General features: G+C 48.5%; 1 protein-coding gene across 1 annotated transcript; it reads right to left on the bottom strand.

The window, feature by feature from the left end:
* Positions 1 to 974: 974 nt before the first annotated feature.
* On the bottom strand, positions 975 to 18,344 carry MYBPHL (myosin binding protein H like). Its single transcript, XM_019956924.2, is given in 10 exon segments — positions 975 to 1,080; positions 3,458 to 3,503; positions 4,548 to 4,746; positions 5,200 to 5,336; positions 5,428 to 5,587; positions 5,728 to 5,793; positions 5,795 to 5,868; positions 6,071 to 6,266; positions 7,039 to 7,127; positions 15,478 to 18,344. Coding segments are annotated over 9 exon segments (1,077 nt in total). The 5' UTR covers positions 15,623 to 18,344; the 3' UTR covers positions 975 to 1,080; positions 3,458 to 3,492.
* Between the last annotated feature and the right edge of the window lie 29 nt (positions 18,345 to 18,373).

Raw genomic sequence — 18,373 nt, 5'->3', positions numbered from 1 at the left:
TAGAAGGCTGTTTCAATCATGTATTAATGTGTACATTTAGTGGTTTGAAACAACAGCAACTATTCATCTGCTCATGTTTTGCTGGACTGTTCAAGGACAGCTTGTCTTTACACAAGGAGTAGGTTGGATTTGTCTAGAGCTGCAGGCTCCAAGGTGGCCCCACATGTCTAGGGCGCTGGTGCTGGCTGTCAGCTGGGATTCTTGGTTGTCCTTCATGGGCCTCCCATAATTCAGCAGTCTATGATGAGATTCTTTAATTGGGAACATGACAATTCTTTAATTGTGCACATGATTGGCTGGGAAGCCGGTCAGTTACGTACACAATGACTTCCAAAAGCACAAACAGAAACTAGTAGACCTCTCAACTGGCATAGCATCACCTCCACTATGTTCTTTCAGTCAAAACAGGTCACCTGGTCAGCCAGATTAAAGGGGAAAGAAACAGACTCCAATTCTGGATGGGAAGAGCACCATGCCCATACCAGGATGGGAGGAATTATCGCTATCTTCTGCAGATTCCACCACAGAATGCCTTCAGTATGTTATTTGTTATAGAAATGAAAACATGTAAGCAAGAGCACATCACCTTTATTCTTTCTCTAGGGCTTATTTAGGCTCTGCTTCACTTTCTTCACTGTGTCCCAGCCCTCAGGTTTTAGTGCTCTGTCTTTAATTAGCTATGTGTGTATTCATGTATCCTGTTGTCTGTTTCTCTATGATAGAATTGCATCCAGTTTTCCAACTTACACTGGAAAGCGCAGAGAGGAAGAGGGCAGGTCATCTTTAACATCCCTTTGAGCACCCGATACTGTATAGCGTTGTCATGACTGTCTAGAGAAAAGGACAGTGTTAGGGATCTCTGTGGAAGAGAACATGGCTATAGGAAGAGAAAGAGGAGGCTTGAGGGTCCAGAGATTCCATAAGGCTGGCTAAAGGATTGCAATTTTCTCAGTGGTTTTCTATATAGAAAGCCTCAAACAGATGGACACTTTTGCACTGAGGAGCCACACTTTTATTTAGATTAGTCCAAACAGACACTGTGCTGGAGCTTCTTAAGAACACAGTCTCGCCACAGGCTTCCTGGAGGCACAGAAAAGAGAGGGTATGTTGTGGCCATAACAGCCAACAGCCAGAGTGCATCAAGGCTGCTGAGGCAACCCATTCACATTCTCTGCATCCTGTGCTCTGAATTCTCCATTTACCCTGCTTCGTTGCTGGCACTGACTGGGAGAGATGGGAAAGGGCCACTAACAGTAACAAGGATAACACCAACACAATGTCATTAACCTCAACCTTAACGCAGAGAGGGAACTGAGGGATGGCGAGAGAACTGACTGTGCAAGCCAACTGGCAGAGAGAGCTCTCCTGAGAAGTTTGCATTTTAATGCATCCCTCAGGGTTTTCATTTGCTATAGAGCAGTGAGAGGCTTAAATAAATGGCTTCTGGGATGGAATTCACTCGAGGGTTTCATCAGCCAGGAGCTGCAAGTCAGAGGAGACGTTGGGAACCAGTTCTCTTTAATTTTCTCATGAGCTTCCTTTCCACATCAGCTTGTACACAACATTTCTACTGTGAATGATGTAGAGTCTTGAAGGAGCTGTCAAGTTCAACATGACAATCTAAGTTGCCCTTTGTCAATAATGTGCTGCTTGGGACCGCATAACCCACATGTTCAATTATTATTGACATAAAAGGATAACAGTGGTTTTCTTCTCTTGGAAGGGAAGGAATCCCAATGCTTCAAAGCAAAAAGCAAGCAAACTAATCTGTTTTTCATCATGCTTAACATACTCTGGTAGAAACACTTATTGACAGGAACATCTTCTCTCTTTTTCTGCCGTGAGGAGGTGGAGGCCGTGACCTCCACCATCCTCCACTCCTGACTGTTTCCTTGATGCCTTTCCTTACAGCACCTGTTCACTCCTTCCCACAGATCCCCCCATCCCCCCCCCTTATAATTAGGTAGATGGTATTACTCTTCTTCAGAAGACCATTAAGTTTAATTCCTAACATCAGCTTGAGGAGTACAGATAGATGGAGGCTGAGACAAAAGTAGACCTCGTCTATAGTAAATTTCCTCCACATGGATGATAGTATTTATTCACTTACAAGAAAAGTGGTTAAAAGAAAAGAATTGTGTACACAGTGGCAGCTGCTCTGCCATCTCTCTCAAATGCTAGCACTACCTCTAGCTCAAAGAGCTCCAGCCAAGGAGAAGGGGGCATAATTAAGGAAGTCTCTATAGGGTGACTCAAGACTGCCTTCAAATCCATGGCTGGTAAAGCAACTGGCTACAAAAGCTGCGCCCTCTACTGGAGGGGTAAAGAAACCTCACCGTTAGCAGGACTGGTACTGTTGGCACTCCGTGAAATTAGGCGTCATTAGCAGCAGGAGAATCCCAGGGACGGGGAGCCTGGTGGGCTGCCGTCTGTGGGGTTGCACAGAGTCGGAAGCGACTGAAGCAACTTAGCAGCAGCAGCAGCAGCAGAAGTCATTAGATGAGCAAATTTCCCTTTCTGCGTCTGGTGCAGAAAATTGCCCAGGACCTCAAAACAGATCTGAGCCTCTAGAGTGCAGCTATTTGTGCTTCACAGGAGGCAAACTAGGCCTATCTGGTCGGCCTTTTTGAAAATATCAACCTTTGTGTTATTCTTGCCAAACGTGTAACAATTATACCAAAGACATCCAGCTAGCACCACAAACGTGGAGAACCTACTTAAGAATGCACTGTGATGGATACATTTCATTCTTTAAAAAAGAAATTCTCTTCTTCCTGCTATTGGTAGTTCTAAACATTACTTTTTTTCTATTGAGTCAAAAGGTACCTAAGTATATGTTTGCAAGTGGAAAAATGGGGGACAGAAATCAGGTACTGGTAGTTTCTCCGTTTTCATTTCTGTGTGAATTTTTAAGATAAATGTGGGACCATAAAGCATTAATGCAAGTCAAAATGTTTCAGTAAACAAGATTCAGCAGTTCAACTTTATAACAGTAATAAATAAACCTGTCATAGTGGAACTATATGTAACTTTGTTCTGTATTTTCCAAGTCTCCTGTAAATGTGCTATCATACTTCCATAATTCAAAAAATAAAAGTGAAAGAGAATAAATAAATAAACCAGTTAAATTTTTCTGGACAATGCCAGCATTTGGATTTTTTAAAACAAGCAAATTTCTTATTGACTTCAACTAAATGCTGTTTATAGCATTTTAATTATACAGTAGATTCCATCCATTCAGTATACTTTTCTGAGTTGCCCTACATGCAAGTACATGTATGTAATGTTGTCTGCCTTCTGGCTATGTTTGCTATTAAAATACATTAAACTATTAAAAAAAGTGGTTGCCAGTGAGTGTGTGGTTGAAAGGTCAGGAATACATATCTGTCCCAGATTCAACAACACTAACCATAAACATAAAATCCTCCACTCAGACCCCCTGTCCCTCTTTCCTTACCTTCCTCAGAGTTACCCATTTCCGCTTAGGGTGCCTCAATTAGGAGCTGCAAGAATTCAGACATTTCTCATTGTTAACATCTCAGAAATCTCTGGGACACCTTTGAGAACATCAACAAGGGATATACTTTCAGGTCTGGGAGAAGTCTATGGAGCTAATTAGGAATCTATGCAGAGGGAAGAATAGGACATGTAATGGCCTGTTCAGCTCTGATTCACGCTGCATGCACTTAGAAAGGGCCCACTGTGTGTCATAAACTGGGCTAAACACTGGGGGACAAAGGCCAATAAGATGGTCTCTGCCCTCAAAGTCCTCATAGTTTATGGGGAAACAGATCAGTAAATAGATCATTATAAACAATATTCTAAATGCAATGATGGGGACTTCCTAGTGGTCCAGTGGTTAAGCCTCCACACTCCCAATGCAGGCTGCTTGGTTTTGATCCCTGGTCTGGCAACTGGATCCCACATGTCACAACTAAAGATCCTGCATGCCGCAATGAAGATGGAAGATCCTGCTGGCACAGCCAAATAAATAAAAATAAAATTAAAAATAAATGTAATGATGGTGATCTGAGCAAGGTGACAGGAATGGATAAATAAGTGAATGCTTGAAAAGAGGTAGAGAGACTATGCAGTATTTCTGTTCAACAACTGGAGATGAAAGTCTAAATGACCAACAAAGAGCTGCAGCTCTCTGGGATTGAGTCAGAAGATTGTACAGTTGAATGAAAACAATCTGGGTGAGGTCCAGGAGTCTTGGCCTCTTTCCGCCACAGTGCCAACTCCTCAACTACCCAACACTGGAAATCCAGAGTAAACTGACCAGTCACCTCCCTGTGCTTCAAGTCTCTCCTTTGCAAAGCGGAAATAGCGATTCTTCCTAAATTACAGAATTACGATGGAGAAAAATGAAAGAGTGGATAATAAAGACGGCTCCTCAGATACATCCTGATGACGACAGTGATGAGAAGGCCTGAAGGGGAAGCCACCCAAGCCCTTCTCCTTCTAGGCTTGTGTCTCTGCCCTCAGATTTTCCACCTAAGGAGTGAGGAGGTGCTTGCACCCTAAGGTGACAGGTCTGCCCTTACCTTTCACATCCACCCGACAGTCCACGGATGCCTCCCCCAGGGGGTTAACCTTGCAGGTTAACGCCTTGCAGGTGTAGATGCCGCCATCAAAGGGGCCAGGCTTGCGGATTTCCAGGGAGCAGATTCCCAGGTGAGTAAGGGCTCTGTACTTGGGGTTGCCCTGGATATCCATCTTGTTCTTCAGCCAGATGATCTTTGGCTGGAAGATAAAGATGAGGGGGGAGAGTAAGAAGATACCAACACAACTCCATCGCCCCTACCAGAGAGACAGCTTGGAACCTCGTGCCCAGTTGCTAGCAGGTCATTAAATGACCAGAGAAGGCAACCCACTCTAGTACTCTTGCCTGGAAAATCGCATGGACGGAGGAGCCTGGTAGGCTGCAGTCCACGGGGTCACACAGAGTTGGACACAACTGAAGCGACTTAGCACCAGCAGCAGCAACATTAAGTGACATCATCTTCATGTATGAGGAACAAACATTAAAAAGGCAAACTGGAAACATTATCCCCATTGGCCTGTCTTGAGCCCCAGTGCTCTGACAGTTCCTACCTAACATGCTGTGAAGGTGACAGGAATAAATGTTTTGGTTACAATGTTCCTCAGCAGGCAGAAAGTAACACAGGCCAGCCATGCACAGACCTCCCTGCTCACCTTGGGGGAGGCACGGACGCAGCAGAAGAGCTGGGTGTCGTAGCCCATGACTGTAGTGCAGTCTGCCAGGGGCTGGGTGAACTTTGGGGCTTCAGAGAAATCTCGCTGGGCAAAGCCCTCGGTCCTGTAAACAGTAGCTGAGGGGAGCAACAAATGCCTGAGGGCCCCATCCCTCTCCAACTCTTTCTCCTTAACTCCTCACAGCTTTGAGTCCTGGTGGTGCCTTACCTGCTTTCTGGATGTGGGCCAGGTCAGCAGTGATGGGGGCATTCTCGCTGAGCCCGCACTGGTTCTCAGCAAAGACTCGAAATGCGTAGGAGTTGCCGACGATGAGGTTGGGGACCGTGCAGCTGGCGCGGCGACAGCGCTCCAGCACAGTGAACCACAGCTGCAGGTTCCCCACAACACACAGGGAGTGAGACCCCTGTTCAGGGAATTCACTGATCCCCAGCCAACCGCATGGAGTCACCAGAGCCCCATTCCAAGAGGTTTGTATTCCTCCCTCCCTCTCTCCCAGCCAGGCCTCACCCCAGATTTGGTGTCAGCCTTCTGCACCGTGTATCCCAGGAGGGCTGCATTGCCCGTGTCTTGGGGGAGGAGTCCACTCCAGGGTAGCGCTGGAGCCCCAGACATCCACCAACTTGATGCTCTGAGGAGGGCCCGGCCTCTCTGAAAGGGCCAAGCATGACTGTGGGCATGACACACCGCTCATGCCATGACATCACTCCAGGAGGGGCTTCTGCTATGCCAGCCGTCCCTCCACCTTCCACTGCGCCCCACAGTCCCGCTTCCCCAGCTCTCTGTGAAGATCCCATTCAGGCTGAAGTGGGAGCCCCGAGGACCACCCAGTCTCCCATTGCCCCCACAGTACCAATCACCAGGATGTCAATGGTGGCGGTGGCCTCCAGCCCACCCAGCTGCACACTGAGCTGGTAGCGACCCGAGTCAGCACGCTGGGCCTCTCTGATGAAGAGGATAGAGTCCCGCTCCCCATTCCGCACACTCACACGACTGGTGTCCAAGGCACAGCCATCACGCGTCCAGATGGCTTGAGGTTTGGGTTTGCCCTGAGAAATAGGGAGATGACTGTGAGTGGCCCCGAGAGGCCCCTCGCCCCTCCCAGCTGCAGTAAGGGTCAGATCCACCAGGTCCACATGGTGACTTGACTCACAGCTGCAAATTCTTTGAGTGAGAGCTTGATGAACTGTCCCAGGGGACTTGCATCTCTAGGCAACAGTCTCAGGGTCATGAGAAAGGGCTTTGCATCTCCCACCCTCTGGGAGTCTAGGTCATGGACACTCAGGGGAGCTGGGACTAACAATAGCTGCCCAGACTCTTGTGCTCAGTCACTCAGTCATGTCTGACTCTTTGTGATCCCATAGCCTGCAGCCTGCCAGACTCCTCTGTCCACGAGATTTTCCAGGCAAGAATACTGGAGTGGGTTGCCATTTTCTCTTCCAGGGAATCTTCCTGATGCAGAAATCGAACCCGTCTCCTGCATCTCCTGCATTGGCATGTGGGTTCTTTACCACTGAGCCACCTGGGATGCCCGCCAGACTCTTGAGAGCCCCACAAGCTGAGAGCTCTCAGATCTCTGCTGACTGAAGGGTGTGGATTAGCCTTGCAGCATCCCCTAGGCGTGCCTGGCCTGACCTGACCTGATCCCAACCCCCCTCAGGATTGCCGATGAAAGGGCCACCTCAAACTTTGGGGAACATGCACCCTCCATTCAAGGCCAGGATGGCTGCCCCCCACTAGCAGAACTCTTGGTTTTTGTTTCCAAATCAAAACCCTGGCCTGGCTCTGGTCATGGACTCAACGTGGGCCTGGTATGATCACCTGGAATGGGATTAGAAGGTTCACGGTATCTCCAACCTTCCTGATGTAGGTCTGCCTGAGGGCCCGAGGTAGCCAGATCTTGGGGTGCTCTGAATGATGGAAAGATAGAGAAGAGGGGGGAGGTGAGCTTCCTGTAGTGGGAAGAGGAGAGTTTAGAGGATGTGGATGCTGCATCGAGTTGTGTTCCATAGGCGGGTGACCCAGGCAACACTCAGCTAACTCAGCCCTCCCTCAGGGAATGAGAAGACGGCACCGTTGTCTCAGTGAGATTTAGGGATAAGCAACCAGCTGAAGGATCCGAGAGAGAGTGTTAAAGTATAGGCAGAAAGAGCACTGAAGGGTGAGCCTGACTCCTACCTCTTTTAATCTGTAACTTTCCACCACCGACTTTTCGTCAACTGAGATATTTTGTTTGTGCAGGGACCAGTCTAGCCTGAGTGGTTTGTCTTTCCACTCCTTTTCTACATTTGTCCTCAACAACACTCCCTTTATCAAGGCCACTTTCAGTGTCAATCCTGGCCCCCAAGTATCAGCCCCACTTCCCAGTTTGGGGCCAGACCCAGGGGTAGTCAACACTCTGAACCCACCAGGACAGCGCTGACGTCACTGTGGGGGGACCTGGTTCCTGGGTCCCTTCCTCTTCGAGGCCACCCTGTTCAGGGGCCTGTGTAGTGTCTTCCAGTCTGTGGAAGATCACTTTGTACAATCAGAATCTCAGAAAGATTAGGTCCATTGCTCACCCCACCCCCTTGATCTTCCAGGCTGTTCCAGTGAAAGAGAGATTAAATTATGTTTATTGGCTTCCAGGACGAAGACAGGAGATGCTCAGGAATAAGGTTGGAGGATGGGTTCCCTTGGGGTCCTGGCTGAAATCTACTCTGTTTTCCAGGCTTCTAGAGCTCCCCTTTCTCCTCCTTTCTCCAGCAGATTGCAGCTTGATAGCAGATTCCAGCCTTTATGATAACATACATGTCCCTGTAAATACATTCCTTAACATTCACCCCAATACATGTATGTTTACTTACAAATAGAACTGTTTAAAATGTACATTACATAATGCAGAATTGGAATGGTGGAGTTGAAAATAAAACAAAGGTTCTACAAAGCTCTTCCTACCCCTCAGTTTGTAGGCCTTGCTCAGAGACCAGGAACTTCACTCCCACACTCCACCCCCATCACCATCACGAGGTTCCTTGGGCTTTGTAGATGAATATAGACAGAAATGTTTGGTGCACGCTGTCCATTTTATTTGCCTAGTTTCCTTTTTCACCGAGCGGCTTACATTTCAACCTGGCTTGTGCTGTCTTAGGCTGTGCCTCACCCCTCTGCACCAACGCACAGGGACTGAGTGGTACGGCGAGGCTGGGGGCAGGGCCGTGTTCTGAGTGCTGTCCCACCCACGTGGCTCAGGGCCTGGAGCCTCAGCAAGGACTGGGCAGCTCAGAGCCCCGGCAGATGAATGACCCCGCTCCGCTCGGCTGCCCTCTGTTCGACTTTGGCGGTTTGGGTGGAGGAGGGGCATGAAGAACAGAAGAAGTGTTGTGTGATGTGTTCCTCTCCTGTGGCCATCTTGGCAAGCGACCAAGGAGTTGAGAACAGGCGGATATGACTTTAGGGTTTTCTGAAAAAAGAGGGTGGCAATTGAAAAGGAGGCTCAAAACCTCATCTTGTTGGCCTTGCTTCCCCACTGCTGGGTGGGGAGCGAACCCCTCACCCTTGCTGGGCAGAGGCCTAGGGAGAAGCCAGCTCTGATGTCCCTTGTACTGCTCATAGAATCTCTGAGTTAGGAGGGACCTTGGGATTTTCCTGGTTAAGTGGTTAAGACTTCACCTTCCAAAGCAGAGGGTGTGAGTTCAATCCCTGCTCAGGGAGCTAAGATCTCACATGCCTTGGGGCCCAAAACCCAAAACATAAAAAAGAAAACAAAAACCTAACCCAGAAGCAATACTGCAACCAATTCAATAAAGACTTTTAAAATGGTCCACATGAGGAAAAAAAAATGAAATGGGGTTCCCTCACAAGAGGATGGATCAAGAGGGGACAAACTTAAGTGACAAGAATGTTCCAGGTCTGAGGACGAGCAGGCGAAGATTCTGCTCTCAGCAATCTCCCAGCTCTAGAGGGAGGGAGGGCAGAGGATGGACTTTAGTCTAAAGCTGCTGACAAAGTGCAGGAGGTGGCAGAGGAGTGTGTGACAGCTCCAGGTGTCTGGGCTGCAGCAAGCCCTTCCCAGCGCACCCCAGCATTTGGTTTGCCCAGCAAAAGAGAGCAATCTGACCCTTGCTAAGAATGTTAATAGCAGGGCTCATCTGGGGCCTTTCTTTTCACACATCCACAGTCAGGCGAGGTGTTAATTGTACTGACCTTGGAGAAACCTGGCTTTTCCTGCTACCCAAGGTCTTTCTCCTCCTCAGATGCCAGGAGGGATGTGCACCAAAGATTACCACCCTGAAACACAACCTTGGTTTCCTGAGACCAGTTCTGAGACAGTGGCAGTGTGGTTTTCTCCCTTCACGAGTCTAAGGAAAAAGGCATTTTGAAAAGTGCCGTGAGAGCCCTTGGCTTCTGAGCTGTGTTGCTCCTAGCACTGAATTTTCCTCAGACAGAATACTGTCTTACAAATTAGTGGAGAAAGGGGACTTCCCTGGTAGTCCAATAGTTAAGAATCCACCTTGCAATGCAGGGGACGTGGGTTTGACCCCTGGTTGGGGAAGATCACACATGCCACAGAGCAACTGAGCCCAAGAGCCGCAACTAGAGGGTCTGCGTGCTGCAACCAAAGATCCCTCGTGCCACAGCTAAGACCTGATATAGCCAAATTAATTAATTAATTAGAAAAAAACCCAAATTAGTGGAGAAGGAAGCTACTTAAAGTCCAGAGATCTTGACTCCTCTTGAATAGAAAATCTCTTCTGACTTCCCTGGTGATCCAGTGGCTAGGACTCCATGCTTCTAATGCAGTGGGCATGAGTTTGATCCCTGGTCAGGGAACTAGGGTCCCACATGCCATGCAGTTCGGCCAAAAAAACAAAAAAGAAAGAAAAGAAAAAGAAAAAAGAGAATCCCTCCTAATTCTACTGAAACCTGCTGAAGTTTCCTTCTCTGTTCATGGGAATTAACTGTCAACATCCTCACTTAATTTGGTTTCACATGGCTAACGACTTTCCTTCAGTGATTCCCTAAGGACTGTGCAGTTCAGAATGATGGGCTTAATTATGGTCTGGAGAGTGAGGGAACAAGATGGACACACTGAAAGAGTGAAGTGTACATGAGCGTGAGTGTGTGTGAGTGTAAGACTATGAGGGCATGTGTGTGCACAGGCCTGTGTGAGTAAGTGGTTACTGAAAGAGCAAATCCACAAGGCAAGCTACGGCTTCCAGTCACTCCAAAGATTTCCATGGACCCAAAAAGTACCAGCATTTCTTAGAGAAACATTAGTTGATCCACAGGATATAACATGCATCTTACACTTCTCTGAAGAGAAGACTCTGTCACCCTCTTCTCATGCTGATGACGGTAATACTGACTCAGTGTCACTCTCTCCAACACAGCTGAAGTCAAGATTCTTGGACATCTCAACACCCAGCCTTCCAGGTCCTGCAGGGCCGCCTCACAGCCTTGCCTACCCCTCCTCCAAAGATTTCATCCTCCCCTGCTTCAGCCCTTGCTTCCTTTAGTCATTGTCTAGGCCAATAGAATGGAGTCTAGCCACTCTAGAATCTGAATTTCAAGCAGCCCACTCTCAGCACCACCTATCCATCCCTCCAACCCTCTCCCTCTAGTGCTTCACCAGCAGCGACCCTTCAGCCCACCGAGACCTCTGATCCATTATCCTCCCACCCCTGCACTCTCCATCACCCTTCTCAATGTTATCATTTTCTTTCTCACCCAGCTTAGACTCCACGGTTGTCATCAGATTCACTCCTTGCATACCCACTCAAATCCCTAATCCTTTCCACATCCTAATAACACCCAGCCCCAGTTAACTACCATGCCCTTGGTGCCTGCATCCGTATAGCCCAGCATGGCTGGGGAAAATATTACAAAACCATGCTGACTTTAAATTGATGGCCAGGACTTCCCTGGTGGCCCAGTGGTTAAGAATCTGCCCACCAAAGCAGGGGGCAATGCCTTGATCCCTGATCTGGGAAGATTCCACATACTTCAGGGCAACTAAGGCGCAAGCCGCAACTACTGAGCCCACCCACCACACTACTGAAACCCTCATGCCTAGAGCCATGCTCCGCAACAAGAGAAGCCACCTCAGTGAGAAGCCCTCACAACACAACTAGAGAAAACCCGTGTGTAGCAACAAAGACCCATTGCAGCCATTAAAAAAAAAAAAAAAAAAAAGGCAATTTAAATGGATGGCCACTACCTCTAAATAGACACTGGCATTTCTGCCAGACTTCCCTAATTCCTTCAGTCTCCTATTCTCCCGGGTGACTGTTGCACATCCTCCTCTTCTAAAACTTCCATACCTTCTCCCAAATCTTCACTGTAATTAATGATCTTGCTAGTGTCTAAGGCTTGCCTGTAGCCTATCTGGGAGATTGTGAAGGACAGGGAAGCCTGGTATGCTGCAGTGCATGGGGTTGCAAAGGACTGGACATGACCTAGCGACTGAACAACAACAACACAGCCTATTCTTAGCAGCCAGAAAAGTTTTAAAACCTACACTGGCTGCCCCTCTGTCTCATAGTTGGAACCGGTATTCACAATGGTCCTGCTACCTTGAGGACTCCAAACCTGACGTTCTCTCCCTCTCTCTGCTTCTGCCACTGCAACCCCAGTCCATGAGGCGCAGTCCTGCCTCAGGGCATTCGCACTTACTGTTCTCTCGCCTTGGAAAACCTTCTCCTCAATTATCTGCATGCACTGGTCTCTCGTCTCAAGTTGCTGCTCAAATCACCTTATTAACAAGGCTTTCACTGAATATCCTGTTTAAAAACCGCAAGTGGCAAAACTAATACAATTATGTAAAGTTTAAAAATAAAATAAAATTAGGAAAAAAAAAAAACCGCAAGTGGACTTTCCTGGTGGCGCAGTGTATAAGAATCTGCCTGACAATGCAGGGGACACGAGCTCAATCCCAGGTCCAGAAAGATCCCACATGCCCCAAAGCAACTAAGCCTGTGTGCCACAACCACTGAGCAGCCAGTACTCTAGAGCCCTCAAGCCACAACTACTGAGGCCCGTGTACCCCAGAGCCCGTGCTCTGCACCAAGAGAAGCCAATGTAATGAGAAGCCTGAGCTCTGCAATGAAGAGTAGCCCCGGCTCACTGTAACTAGAGAAAGCCCAAGGACAGCAGTTAAGACCCACCACAGCCAAAAAATAAAATAAATAAATAAATAGATCTTTAAAAAATAATGGGAAAAAAAAGACAAACTTATTAAAAAAAAAACCCAAAAACCAGCAAGCACTCTTCCCATACCAGCATTTTCTATCTTCTTTGTCTTATTTTTCAGCACAGCACTTTATCATTATTTATACATTTTATTTGCTTATTTATTATCTGTCTCCTTACATAGAATGTAATCTCTACAAGGAAATTATTTTTGCCTATTTTGTGCATTTTTCTAACAGTGCCTGGCACATAATAGATACAAAATAAATATTTGTAGAAGGAAGAAAGAGGATAGGAAGGGAGAGTGGCAGGGAGGATGGTTGCTTCAAGGCTAGGCATGCAGCTTCCTGAGCATGAGGACACAGAGCGGCCCAGACTGAAAGAGGGCCCAGGGTCAGCAGGGAGCGATCGAGCTGAGGTCTACAGACGGGCCCTCCCTCTGGGGCTCAGGGTCCCGTCTTCTCCGTGTCAGGATGCAGCCTGTCCCGTGGCCTCTTATTATTATTATTTTAAATTTTTATGTATTTATTTATTTGTGGCTGTGCTGGGTCTTTGTTGTTGCAGAGACTTTTCTCTAGTTGCAGAGAGTGGGGACTACTCTGTAGTTGACAGTGCTTGGCCTTCTCATTGCGGTGGCTTCTCTTGTTGCTAAGCACGGGCTCTAGGGCGCACGGGCTTCAGTAGTTATGGCTCATGAGCTCAGTAGTTGTAGCCCCCGGGGTTTTGGAGCACAGGCTCAATAGCTGTGGGGCATGGGCTTAGTTGCTCCACAGCATGGGGGATCTTCCCTGACCGGGGATCAGACCGTGTCTCCTGCATTGGCAGGCAGGCAGATTCTTTACCACTGAGCCACCAGGGAAGCAGGCCTCTCACTATCATGAACGCTCTCCTCTGGCCCCTACCCAGTGTGGCCTTCAGGACACCGTGCCTCCACGTGTGCTGAGAGTGATAAAGGATGCTTTCCCAGTGCCAGCGTCCTACTTCCACTTACTTACTTAGCCATGGAGAGCACTTTCTTGACTAAAAGCTCAGTGTTGGCCAGTTGCAGTTTATTTTGATGTTGCAAATATTTTGACGCCTGTTCTATTTCACATGTGCTCACATGCTCACTTTTGTGCCTCTCTAGGTCCCATAGAACTCCCTATGAGAAAGAGGAGGCATTAAGAGGAAGGAGAAGTCCTTGGCGCTCATAGGGAACTTGGGGGCCATCCAGGCCAGCACCATGGCACCCCTTAAAGACCTCTGGATAGACTTCAGTAATTCTGTGAACTCCCTGAGCTTTGTTGAGTATTTTTCTTGAAGCAAGAGCCCACAGCTTTCATTAGGTTTTCCTAGGGATCCATATCCAGCAAAGGGTTCAGAATTCTGATTTAATTCTACCTCTCAATTTACAGATGACAGATGGAAGCCCAAAGGGGTGGATTGACTTGCCTAGGGTCACAGGACAGAGCTAGCATTTGAACTCTTTTTCCAAATGGGTAACAGATGCAAACACTTCGCACAGTGTCACCAGGAGGCTTTACTGTCAGGGGCCTCTGGGATGCCCGTGGGTGAGACCACACACAAGAATGTGGTCCTTCAGGCCTCACTTATGGGCTGGGGCTGTCAGGAGCTGACAGCCCACAGCATCCACCCTGTGGCCGGAGGGGTAAGTATCAGGGGATGAGCACCCTCTCCCAGGGCTTTGTAGAGACCAGTGGTCAAGGAGTCAGAAGTCCTGGCTCTCTCCCTCCCTCACCCTGGCTTATTCCCTGGGCCTTTTGGGGGACAAAACTGGCTTTCTGCCTCAAGACCATTCCAACCTAACATGTTTCCAATAACTTCTGCTCTCTTCATCTCTTTTTTAATGGGGGTAAACTCAGTTGGCTCTGGGCCATTGACATTCAAACAGCTTCTGAAGACCCATTGTCTTCCATAGGATGATAGAGGCTGTGGACTTTCCCACCACAACCCTGTTTGCAGGTAGAACTCAGCCTTTACTCCTGACTTGGAAATAATACATTATCTATTCACATCTTCATTTGGCCTCTTCAAAAGCACTTTGGATTATCTCAACAATCCTTTCAACTACCTTATCAGGTAGATACTAATAATCACCATTTTATAGAGAGTAATTGAAGCCCTGAAGTCCATTGACTTCACCAAGGTCCACGGAGCTGCTGGAGGCGGCCCTGGGAATTGAGTCTAGACCCTGTCTTTTCTTCATCTCCCTATCCTGGCATTCCACGCTGTCTCATTTGTGGTCTTTGCATCCTCTGCACTTAGGGCTTCAAGGGGCCACAAGTGGGGACTTTGTACAGGGAACATTTTTCAGTGTTTCTTTGCAGGAGAGGGCAAAAACCAGTCTCCCTTGGTTGGCTGAGCCAGGAGCAATGGGAGCCACTCAGCAATGGGAGCTAAGAAGTCTCTTAGCTACAGAGGCCAGTTGTGGGGCCAGGGCCAGGTGTGGGGTGGGCAGCAGGGCTGCAGGGAATTTCAGGGCTGGTCAAGGCACCCACCACCTCTTAGATCAAAAAACACCTCTTTGATGAGAGGCTCACAGAGACCACAGAAAAGGAGCCTTAGAATGCTTCTCTTCGAAGGTCTCTGGTTCTGTGGCGCTCGGGTTAGGAGAGGCTAGAGTTTCCCGTGGGAGCCGGTGGGGGTATTGGGATAGGTCTCGGACTCCTGGCCCTGTTGAGGGCCAGAGTGTCACATCTGTTCAGCACTCAGCCTCCCCGTGGCTCCAAGCTTTTCGTTTCCCTCTTCTCCTGGTCCAGATGGATACAATCTCACCCTTCTTTCCCTCCCTGACTGATGTTAGTAATATATCAGGTCTTCCTAGTCCCTGTGACTGACACATTTTAAAGGTAAAAATATAAGCCTATCAGTATTAGTTACTGTAGCGTATCACAAACACCATTCACTGGCTTCTCAGGTAAAAAGCAAAAACCCAGCAGAGGCAGTTGAGCAGCAAGAGTCCATCAAAGAGGGGGTGGGGGTTCCTGTGGATGTTCCTCCATCCTAAGTCCCCATCCCATGAAAGCATTTAGCTCTGCAAAACCCACGGACAACACCCATTGCCCGGCCTACCCCCTCCCCACCAGTCACCTTCTATGGGGGGCAGGAGCTGGGAAAGGGGGCTGCCGGTCCCCCGCCGGGGTGAAGCCTGAGGTCCATCAGCATCTGCTGGGCTGGCTTCTTTCACCTTCAGTGTGGGTCTCAAGGCTGCCTCCGGAGCTGTGGCTGCCTCCATGCTGGGCCACCCAGAGGCTGGGCTCCAGGGGAAGATTTTCACTGATGATGGTGAGGGAGGGGCTGAGCACCTGCTCTCCAGCCTGGCCTCCCCAGGGTCATGTAACTGGGCTGTCCTGTTCTCACCCACTGACTCCCATGAGGGATGAAGCGGGGGCTAGAGGAAGAGGGGAAGCAGATCACAGCCCGGAATAGCTGCAGGAGGAGGGCCCAGTGGCCCTGTTATCTTGGGAGAGAGACGACACCTCTCACACAGCACTGGGGAGGGAGAGGAGCACTTGAGCTTCAAACAGCCCCTCCCTGCTCAGACCATTCACATGGGAACTCTGGCTTCTGGGGGGAGGACTGGGCGACATCTCAGCTCCTGATCTCCAGTTCATCCAAGGGTGTCTGAGTCCACAGGAAGGGGCCCCATCCTCTCCTTTCCACCCCACCCACCTGCCCTATGGAAGTGGAAGGCAAAGTCTGCACCCTGGAGCCAGACCTCCAATTCCTGGAGCTAGACCCCCAACTCACTTTGGCTTCATCACCAATTGGCTGTGCCTTGTAACAACAGTCTCTCTTAGGTCTGTTTCCTCATCTGTGAAATGGAGATAACAGTCTTAGGGCTGTTGTGAGCATTCAAAGAGGTAATCTGTGTGAAGTGCTTAGCGGTGTGTAGCCAACTAAGTGCTCGATAAATGTAAGCTATTTTTAGGTTGGGCCAGCACTTAACCCTTTCAAAGCTCCCTTGCCTATGAGATAAAAGTACGAGTAAACGAGAGGCAGCAGTTGTAAGAGGGGAGTCAGGGGCCTGGGGTCAGAGGACTTGAGTGTGACCCTGGCTCTGCTCCTTATTCCTCTGCTAGGCGGCCCCGGGGAAATCATGGACTCTGAACCTTAGGTCCCTGGGCTATGAAACAAGGCATGACGATGCCAAGATCATGTTGAGGATAAAATGGTAAAAGTGTATGCAAGTGGCCAGCGCACAGTAGGTGTTAGTTACATGCTAAAGGTCCTGTGTGATTTCTAGGCTCACTAGACCATCACTTACACCTTCCATGCAGTACAGCGGATAGATCAGATTTCCTATTGTACTCTCCCTTTCTCATTTCCAGAAGCTGGCATCTCCTCTGTGAATATATATTTTATGTGAATATATATGTATATATATATATATTTAAGTAGACTTTAAAAGAGCAGTTTTAGGTTCATAGCAAAGCTGAGTAGAAAGTAGCAAGTTTCCACATCCCCCCTTTCCCCTCTTTGAAGGAAACCAATGAGCATGGTTCAAAGAATGAGCTCCTTACTCATTTTTCTCCTTTGGCCCTCAAATTGGGGGCAGCCAATAGGATCCTGGGAGTCTGTGTTACTACCTAGGGTCGTGGGACAGAAGCCCAGAACTCATCTTTGCAACTTATATTGGGACTGAGGGCCAGGACAACTTGTAGACCCACTTGGGATCCAGGAAAACTGTTTTATCAAGAGCTAGGATGGCTGAAGGGAGAAGGCAATGGCAACCCACTCCAGTACTCTTGCCTGGAAAATCCCATGGACGGAGGAGCCTGGTAAGCTGCAGTCCATGGGGTCGCTAGGAGTCGGACACGACTGAGTGACTTCACTTTCACTTTCATGCATTGGAGAAGGAAATGGCAACCCACTCCAGTGTTCTTGCCTGGAGAATCCCAGGGATGGGGGAGCCTGGTGGGCTGCTGTCTATGGGGTCGCAGAGTTGGACATGACTGAAGCGACTTAGCAGCAGCAGCAGGATGGCTGAAGAGGGTGACTATGGAACTTGATCTCTGGGGTTGGTGGTGAGAGACTGTGCTAATGTCAGGACTCTCAGGTGTAAAGGCCTTTCTGACGCATTTCTCTTATCTGAACCAGGCAGAGCCCTTACAGGTCCAGACGGTATACCAGGGTACTCCAAACACCCCTCTTATCCCCATGCTTTGATGAAGAGATTGGTTCAAGCTTTTGGTATTAGCTCCTTGTTGCAATTGAAGGTACGAAAGAATCAAATAGAAAAGGCCAACTCCTAGGGTCTTATCCACTGGAAAAGCTAATTTAGTAGGTCTGGGTGGGATATGCATTTAAAAAAGCAACTTACTAATTCTGTTGCAGGAAGTCTGAGAACACTCTGTTAGAATTCTTGAAAATAAACCACCCTGGATAACCTCCCCAGGGGGAGGACTCTTCCAGCAGACATGGGGTCCTCAGGAGCAAGGTCTCTGCCTGGTCATCTTCAGACCATGGCCCCAGAGTAAACATTACATGGAAAGACCCCCCAGCCCCCACCCCCAGCCCAGGACAGCAGGCTAAGCAGTCGTCTGGCTTGGCTAAAGGCTCAATGGGGGTGGGCAGTAACCTCCACTGAAAGAAATATTTTGGAGTCAAGATGCAACTCTTTGAAGGTCCTTAATGAAACGGGTTAGGAAGGACTATGAGTAAGAGTAGCAGGAGAAATGTGAGAGGGGCAAGTAGGGAAGTGCTGAAGGTAAACTCCTCAGTGTTGTTGTCTGTCGAACCTGCTAAAGGATCATGTAATTCAAGACAGTAATGACATGCGGCCGCGTCCAGAAGGAAGAATGTAGCAATCAGAGCTGAGAAGCTGTACCAGGGTGGGTCAGCTATACTTCTGGGGAGGAAGAAAAAGAAATCTGGTCTTATAAACACCCATGGTGGGGTAGATCTTTGAGAGCATGAAGAAGAAAAAAGTGAGTAGTTTTTCCCATAAATTACCTAATACCCTTCATGTAGGACTTACAGACAC

Source organism: Bos indicus, chromosome 3 (genome assembly GCF_029378745.1).
Source record: "Bos indicus isolate NIAB-ARS_2022 breed Sahiwal x Tharparkar chromosome 3, NIAB-ARS_B.indTharparkar_mat_pri_1.0, whole genome shotgun sequence".
Taxonomy (NCBI): domain Eukaryota; kingdom Metazoa; phylum Chordata; class Mammalia; order Artiodactyla; family Bovidae; genus Bos; species Bos indicus.
This window is presented reverse-complemented; position numbering and strand designations above follow the sequence as displayed.